The sequence below is a fragment of the Haliaeetus albicilla genome, chromosome 10 (genome assembly GCF_947461875.1).
Source record: "Haliaeetus albicilla chromosome 10, bHalAlb1.1, whole genome shotgun sequence".
Lineage (NCBI taxonomy): Eukaryota > Metazoa > Chordata > Aves > Accipitriformes > Accipitridae > Haliaeetus > Haliaeetus albicilla.
The window spans coordinates 19,893,562-19,902,440 of NC_091492.1; the positions used below are offsets into that span (position 1 = coordinate 19,893,562).

General features: G+C 36.5%; 1 protein-coding gene across 1 annotated transcript in view; it reads left to right on the plus strand.

Moving 5' to 3' along the window:
• SLC6A2 (solute carrier family 6 member 2) overlaps positions 1–7,918 on the plus strand; it is a 79,175-nt gene extending 71,257 nt beyond the window's left edge. The window contains exon 14 of the mRNA XM_069793691.1: positions 598–7,918. Within this exon, the coding sequence (XP_069649792.1) occupies positions 598–621 (24 nt within the window). The 3' untranslated portion in view covers positions 622–7,918. The remainder of the gene's footprint in view (positions 1–597) is intronic.
• Positions 7,919–8,879: the final 961 nt, after the last annotated feature.

An 8,879-nucleotide genomic window follows, 5' to 3' on the forward strand; every position in this document is an offset into this window, starting at 1 on the left:
CTCTTTCCCCTATTCCTGCCCACAGTTGTCTGAAGATTTAATGTTCCATCTGTAAGTAATAACTTGATTTTTCCAGAGGCAGATGTTCCTGTGTGAATGGGCTATAAACAGACATTCCCACACAGTACTGGTCTTCTGAACCCAAATCTATAATGGCAAAAAGGAGAAAAGATTGTACTCAGAAGTAAATTCCTAAAGACACCTCAAACCATGCCAAACACTAGGGCATATTAATGTGTTGCTGTCTTCAGTGGAAGGCTAGGAATAGCTTTGTTCTTGCTAAAGCATAGTTAGTGCTTTGTTCATGATGTTTAAGTTTGTAAACAGAACATTGACTACTGTAACCGAACAAGTACAAAAATTTTCTTCTCATATATGTTCGGCAGTTCTGAATTTTGAAACTCAACTGAGAGCTGACTAAATATCTTTTATATTCAGCACATTTCTCACTGCAAACTGGAATCCACAAAAATTTAGTTATAATCTCTCTGTTATTTTGAAGCCTCTCTGTAACTCTAGATTTGTATTTAAAACATCTTTCACTATCATCATTTGAATCAATAATGTTATTAAACAACTACTTCTGTTCCCTTACAGCTTCAACACTGGCTAACAATATGACAACCACAGGTTAAGGAAAAGCCAATATGTTAAGCTAAACTGAGAATACAGAAAAGTCAAGTTCAAAGCTCCCTCGATTATGCTTGGACCAGGCTGGCTCAGAACTTATCTACTGACTCTTTGAGGGAAGACATCTGCTCTCTGTTCTCAATGCCTCCCTTCTATTACTTGGCTTCAAATGATCTTTAAAGACTCCATTTAATTTTTCCTACATCCTTTGGTGCCATAAGATCCCTACATGACCAAAACTTGTGAGTTTTACTATTGGCAGAAGTGGAGGAGGGGGGAGCAGAGAAAAAAGCAATCAACATAAGTTAAATGCTCTTTTATTGTGAAGAAGTGAATTAAATTTTTCTGACAGTAATAATTACTTCAGATATTCATGCCACGACCTATTTTAAACCAACACCACCTGAACGTTCTTAGATCTAAGGAAAGAGTATCTCTCAATTATGAGGAAAGAGCAATTTTAACTATGTACTAATGTCATTAGCTTTCCTGCCATACTATCCTTTGGGATATGAGTTTGCATCCTTCTGAAGTGAAGACTCAGTGCTTCGTTTTCAGTGGTTTGTTATTAGTTTCTTCTCTTGGTGAAGAAGGTTGTCTTTGCTGTATATGTCCGTGTCATTTTCTGTCCAGTTTAATTACACAAGCTGAAGAGCAGCAGGAACAGAATTCCTGTTACAGTTACTAACTACAGAATACAGTTTAATACCACACTGTACTTAATGAAAAATATATTCCCTTATATCAACTATTGAAATGGCTTTATCATATGATCCATACTCCACAGACTTTTTCAGCTAAGTATGAAAGTTACATTCAAATAGACAGACTTTCATCTTTTTGTTATATGTTGTTCCAAATATAGAATGTAAAATACATAGGAAGAGAGGATAATTTTTAGAATTACATAATCTACCCAGAGGCACCAAGATACCAAACTTTGGCTTTATTCTCCTGCTGTGACCATGCTGTTATTATAATTTAACCTGGATTCACCTACCAAAACATAGTAAGATTACAGTGAATAATTTAGAAGGATATTTCAGGCATACTCAGCTCTCTTAAGTCTATTCCAGCTCTTCTCTCTGGTAGTATTATGCAAGGTAGAAGATATAGAACAAACTCACATTTGGGTGCTGTTCTTATTCTGTGGTCACTTATCACTATAGTATCTTCCCAGTGATCACTAGATTTGGTAGCTTTGAGTTATTTCTTGTACTTATTTATCACTAGATCTACAGTAATTTTCAGAGGCAATAGCTTCTCAGCTGAATTCAGCCCAACCTCTGGACCTTACCTCTGAATTTTTTTGCCTCTACACATTCAACTCAAATTGTCTTTTCAATGTATGTAGTGCTTCCTCTTTTTAAAAAGGCCATTTAAAAGGATGGAGCTTTTTTATTTATAAAACAATTTTTATTGAGGGTTTTTTTTCCTTTTTTAAAACAGCCCAGTTTAAAAGTCCCAAGTGATTTTGGCCTTTTCCATTTAACATCGATTTCTGTTCAAAATAATGGAAGGGAAATTCCTCTCTTTATTCATCCTTTTCCTCCAACATAATCAATACTTCGGAATGTATCAAGTATTGTCCTTTTCTTAAAGGGTCTCTGTGACAAAATGTATTTTTATTTAAACAGGGTTTTAAAGCCAAAGGATACTTTCTTCTAATTATAAAGGAAGTCATATTTTGTGGCCCAGCTGATGGTTGATAGCTCTTTAAACCCTGTAATTGAATATATTTCAATAATAAAGGAATTTCAATTGTTGCGGTTCTAGTTCTGTAACTACACAAGAGGCCAAACAGTGAAAATATGTTGAGGGCTTCAAAAAAGCCATCCCACCAACTTCATAGTTAATCCTATTTTTATTGTTTGCTAAACTACATGAGAATCTTTTCATTGTTATAAAGCTTACTTTTCAATAATACAGCTGCTTCAGTCACTGGCTTGGCATGGCTCAAAAGCTTTTTAGCACAGATATGATCTCCAAGTTTTGAAATTCTTGGGGGCTCTTTAACATGGAGCTTTAATAGCTTGTCACATTGTACATTGTCTGGTTTGATCATGATTGGAAATGCTAACAATCTGCATCACTTTTGACACACCCCATCACCACCACCCGTGTAGCAAAACCCATGCAGGAAAAGTCATATTCCATCACCACTCTCCTCTGAAATAGGAGCAAAGCTATGTTAACATTGGAGTGAAATCAGCTTTACCCAGCATGTTAGGGTTTGATTGTATTTTTAATACCAACTCCCAAGGCAATTACCTACTACATTATTTTTATTTCCATTACTGTATAACTTCTTAGGTTTAATGTAGTATTTGTAGCTCAGGACTCCATTGCACTATTGCCATCTTGTTCTGAGGTTTTATAGACAATAGGCAAATCAGAGAAAGCAGGAATCTCATTACCAGGAACAGCCTGAATGAAAAAGAAAGATAATACACATTGCACGACCGCACAGCTAGGCTTTAAGTTCGAAATGTTGCCCAGAGGAAGTCTCCCCCAAAAAAACATGACTTCCGTCCCAGAGATGAAGAACAATGTCTTCAATTCTCCACAGAATAAGATGCTCAACTACCTCATGCCTCTTGGACAATAAATGATGCCATTAGACACAAACTAGCATCCATTCAAATGACAAATACCTTTGTGAAGACCAGGTTATATTCTTTTCCTCCACTCAGTGATATGGTACAGACAGTCCAATAAGAAGCCACAGCTCTGGCACCCAGCTCCTCTGAGGCACCTGCTTCGAGCTCCTGAATACATTTTCAGTATGGAAATTATCAAATGCCTCTAAGATATTCATCTCCCTTCAGTTCCACCAGTTATAGTTTAAAAAAAAAATAATTGCCCAGTCAGGTCCTTATCACCCATGTGGTTTAACTGCAAGTCTTCCTCTAACTCAGTCTTGAATTTTCAGCCAAGCAGCTCACTCCTTCCCTCAGCTATACCTATTGTGGGAACAGACCCGCTCTGGGGAATGGTGCTCTCCCAGATATCCCCATAGCATGGCAAGTATATGCTGATGGAGTAGGCAGCCCAATTCCAAAAGCAGAAAATTTTTGATACAAGCTTATTCAAGATGCAGTATCATCTGCTTACTAATTATGTTGGCTCTTTTGGTACAAGCCAGTGGGAAGAATTCAGTGAAGCAAGTAAATAGCTCATTTGACAGTTCTAGAAAATATTTTCTTAAAAGCTTTTTTTTAATCTGATAAAGGAAACAGCTGTCATACATTAGCATCTCTCTTCTCACCTTCCTTCCTGCCAGTAATCCATATTGTTTCATCAAGCCACAGAAAGTTAGTTAGCACCAAGGGAAGAGATGCTCCACTTTCTTTGTACCCCTCCTGCCATCATTCAGCAGGATAATTCTTCATATATCTGGTACTGTTCTAAAGCTACATTACTAAAACTCCAGAGGTTTAGATTTCTGGTAGAAACAGCAGGTCTTTCATGGACAACAGTCCAAAAAGCACTAGTACTACTTAGTGTTTGGCCCCTGTTTAAATCATATCTTTTTTGTCAGTCCTTCTTGTGTTCTGTCATGTCCTGAGGCATACACCCTGGCAACACTTGAAAGACATCTTACCGTAGTGAGGGATTTTGCAGGAAATCCAGGATCAAACATGGTATTTTAAATATAGAATGTAGGAGAAATACTTGCCTGTTATGATTGTACCCGTTCCCTAACTGCACGTGCAATGTATGTTGTATGTAGTTTTCCCATAGGAAGTTTCCTATAATTGGTCATTTCTTCTCAGCAAAATACCATTTAAATGCTATTATTTAAAAAGGTCAAGCCCAAACATTTTGTATATACATCCACTTCTTATGCTATTGTTTTGATGCAAATTCAGTTTATTTTGTACTGTTAGGTTGTAGGATGCCATGCAGAAAGTTCTTTTGCTTTTAATGTCTCTTTTGCAGTTCTGATTCATACAGCATTAATTAGTGGATACTTGCTTTTATGAGAGTAGATAGCTTTCATTCATATCCTGGACTGATTCACTAAGTTTCATGAGGCATTGGCAAACATTTAAGAATTTCTTTCCTAAGAACCAAATTTAAACCGTAGATCAGCAATTTCAAAAGAAATGAGACTTACAAATGTTTTATTTGCAGTGCCCTGTCAAAACATTTTAAAATGTGCCTGAAGGACTCAGACATAAGACAGTAATCACAGTTCAACAAATGACAGTATATAATCTACCTGCAGAAATTATATGTGCACTCTGAGCCTCTCGGAGCAGTAAAAGATATGTTTTTTCTAATACACTTTATTTTCTCAGGGCTAAGAATATTTGTGGTCCACAGATCAGCTCATGTACAAGAACTCAATCCCCTTAATTTAAAGGCCAACATGATGTTTCAGACTAGACCCTTGAACAAGTTTGGAGTCTTTTGGCTATCATACACGGAGATAGATCTTCTGGAAACACCTCCAGAAAGTCTACTCCAAAGGAAAAAACTTTTTCAGTCTACCTTCCTCTGACTGATACTCATGTTCCTGTTGGTGACTGTGGGCCAACCTAGCTAATCAGTGGAAAGTTAAGCTGTTAGAGCATGAAGCTAAACTGTTTATCATACATCACAGAAGTCAGAAACAGGACCTTGAAGTGACCTTACTAGGTTCGTATCTATATACAAGCTGAAAGTAGCATATGGACTATTTTAAGCAAAGCTGGCCAGAAATCACCATACAGGACTGAATCTGTGAGCTACGTGGACACCTGAATTATTATATATCTTCGTTTATTAAACTAAGATTAGCTGGTACATAAGAAAGCCAGCCACATTCTGACTTCCTTTAGGAAGAAGGTACACTAGTAGAGGATACTGCAAAACAGACTGAAAAAATTTTTAGAAGTTAATTTACAGAAGTTAAGCCTTCAGTTAAGCCCTGTTACATCTATGACCTTGGATCACAGAGTTTCAGTGAGGATCATATACAGGGAATAGTTGTATCTCAAACATCTATGTTTGAGTGTTTCTGTGCTGTGGAAAATAGTTTTTTGTTCAGTCATTTCAGTCTGTTGTAACATTTTACTAAGCACTTGCCCCCTCTAATTGATATTCTCAAAGGACAGTTTTTACTAATAACCAGTCAAGACCAGTCAGACTGCCGAGCAGGCATGCATGTGTTCCTTAGCTGTGATTAGATGTACAATTACCTGGTTTTGCCTGCTTAAGCTTAGCTGGGGAATGACAAGACTTGTCATCCATGCCGTGCACAGAGAAACTTTTCCCAGGCCAAAAAAAATCAGATTTTTGCACATTATTCCTAATAAAAATTAAATCAACATAGGACCGAGATCCTCAGCTGGTGATTAATTTGTACAGCAGTATTGTTCACTGCCTGAGGCTGAATTTAGATGCATCTACATCCATCAGAGACTACTATAGAGAACTAGATGGCTGATAAAGACATTTCAACCAGCAGAAAAACATAACAGTGTAATATAGCTGCTTTTAAGTACAGAATTTGATCAGTTTTCCTTCACCATTTAAAAACAGAATATGTTTAGACAAATTCCAGTCACTGTATAACTGGCCTAGCAGAGGCACACAGAGAAACAGAAGACAGCCAGAAGACTATAAGTAACCCAGATACCATGACTGTATTTAGTGAAACTGTCCTCCTTAGAGGAACATGTAGGTGTCTAGATTCAAGTGGCTGGGGGGGAGCCGATAAGGGGAGAAACTGAGAGGCTTAAGTCTCAGCCCAGCAGTGCAGCCTTCATGTAAGTTAGCCATTACTGCCATTAGTTTTCATGTTGAGAACAGTGGGCCTTTTTTGCCTAAGCACTGACAGCAAGATTAGGCCACCTGTGTGCTTTGCTTTCCTCCTTTCTGAAGGTGTTTCTTTACCTGCCATACTAAACAAAAGTTGCTTAATTTCTTTAATAAGGGAACAGAATAAATTCAGTGAACTAAGAAAATTACTAAGCCTTAAGCTGGCTCTCTTTTAAAGGTGTCATGTTGTTTCTTGGTCACTGCCAAGAGACCTCAAACTTGCAGGTGACTTGCATTTGTAATTTATGTTGCCCTCTTTGTGAACGTGTCTGCAAGACTTAGCTTTTGTTTGCTATGGGTAACATCAGTTACAAAGGGAGAATCTCCAAATACTACATTCTGAAAATAACTCCTAATACATCTGATGAAGATTTGCCTTACAACTAAAAGCTTTATAGTGAGCATTTACTTGGTTTACACCAGTGTTTTACTTAATTTTTAATGCCTTTTTATAGCAGTGACTAAACTTTACCTTAGATAAGGGTACCTCTGTAAAGGAAATATTTTAATATTTTTACCAGTTTTTTTTAATTTTCATAGAATATAAGTGTATATTGTAAGGCAAGAAATTAAATTTTGTTGTAACAAGGTTATCACACAAGACCTATTTCTCCATGGTAAGGTTTTGTAGTCAGTCTAGTTCAGTAATATGTTGGCCTTTGATTATAAATGTACAAATGTGATAAAGGAGAATAGAACATTATCTACAGCTAATGAACATTGTAGCACAATATTCTCCATTGCTGCCTTAATCTCATAAAAGGAAATCATGTGTTTTTAATTTATATTCTAAAAAAAAAAAAAAAAAAAAAACACCAAAAAATCCAGAGCATCCTTTGGCTGCAATTTTGTGTTGTTAGGCAACTTAAGTTTTAAACCAAATGTGTTAGTGTCCAGTAGGTCTACTTCCAAAGCAAGAGATCACATTCCAGTTTTCAGGAATAAGTTTTCATAGGAGTTTAAAACTTGCCACTAGTAAAAATACTGTCCAAAGTGCCCCAGTGACCAAAAGTCTCCAAACACAGCCACCACATTTCCATGCCTGATTCCATTAATTATGCAGTCTGCAGGTCCATTTGCCTTTTTTTTGTAAGTCTTTGGTTATCTGGGGGAAATGGCATTTCAATTTGTTTTGGTTTTTTTTGAAAGGGAGACATCTACATGCCCATGTGTGTAATTAGAAACAGCTACATTTCTTATAAATATGGATATGGATGTGTGTGATGTGTGCTGGTTAACTATACTTAAAATGCTGATAAAGATGGTGAATGTAAAGTATTTGTCCTCATTCCTCTGTCTTTCTGTGATCAGTGTAAATAAGAACTGTTTTAAGCTGTGCATTAATGTAACAGATTATTCCAATATTGTGTATAAAATTATTTAAATAAAATCTGACAAATATGCACATAAAAGGAGTATAAAGGAAAGTCTTATGTACCAAGAATTTACTTATGACAGTCAATTAAAAGCTGAAATGAAAGTTTTGCTTGTTGTCAATACTATTGCCAGCTAAGGCTTCACAGTGACAGCCGCTCCTTGGTTCTGCAGCGATCTCCCCAGCAGTGGCACGCTTGCCTCCCAAGGACAGGCATTTCTGGAGCAGGACTGCTGACAGTAGTGCGGAAAGGGCCTCTAGAAGCCAGTCTTGAGCCGACTCTAAAGACTGACAGAGAACTAAAAACAAAAGCCCAAAAGCAGGAACCCTATATAGCTCTCAAGCTTCATGAGATAGTTCACATCCTTTCAGTGTCCAGTGGATGCAGTGAAGAGATTAGTTTCTACATTTGAACTCCCTTCAGGAATGTAATTACAATAATGCAATGAAGCTTTCACAACCACACATTGAAAGGAAATAATCAAGACCTTTTAGGAACATGAATCAAAATGCATAGTACAAAAGGTGTAATTCCCCAAGGCTATATTGTTTTCCTTTTTACAAGCAATTTCTTTTGTCTCATTAACTTTGCCGTAAGTAGTAATAGCCACATGAGCATTATTCTTAATTTATGCATCAACCAGGAAAAGGCTACTCTTGTCCAACATGAAGGAAGAATAGATAACAATGATTTTTTTAAGAAAACTTAAGCCATTTTCTTATATTTCCACATGGAACATCACAAAATGACACAAAGCACTATTTCCAAAGGTACATTTTGTCAGGCAATCTCAATTACCTACATAAAAATGTCATACTTGGCATGTACAGAGACTAATCTACTTTCCTCAGTGCCTTTTTTTTTTTAAACAGATCTCAATATTATTAAGGTACAGCCGTCAATTGTTTATATTCCTCTACTGCCTTCAAGCAAGTGAGAAAAACATGGTTTAAATTATTTTTTAATACAGCTGAAAAACTGAATGAAATTGTTGTATGTCAGTTTTAAATAATGTAAAACATGTAAAGCCGCAAATTAGTATTAAAATAATTCAAAATTAATTTC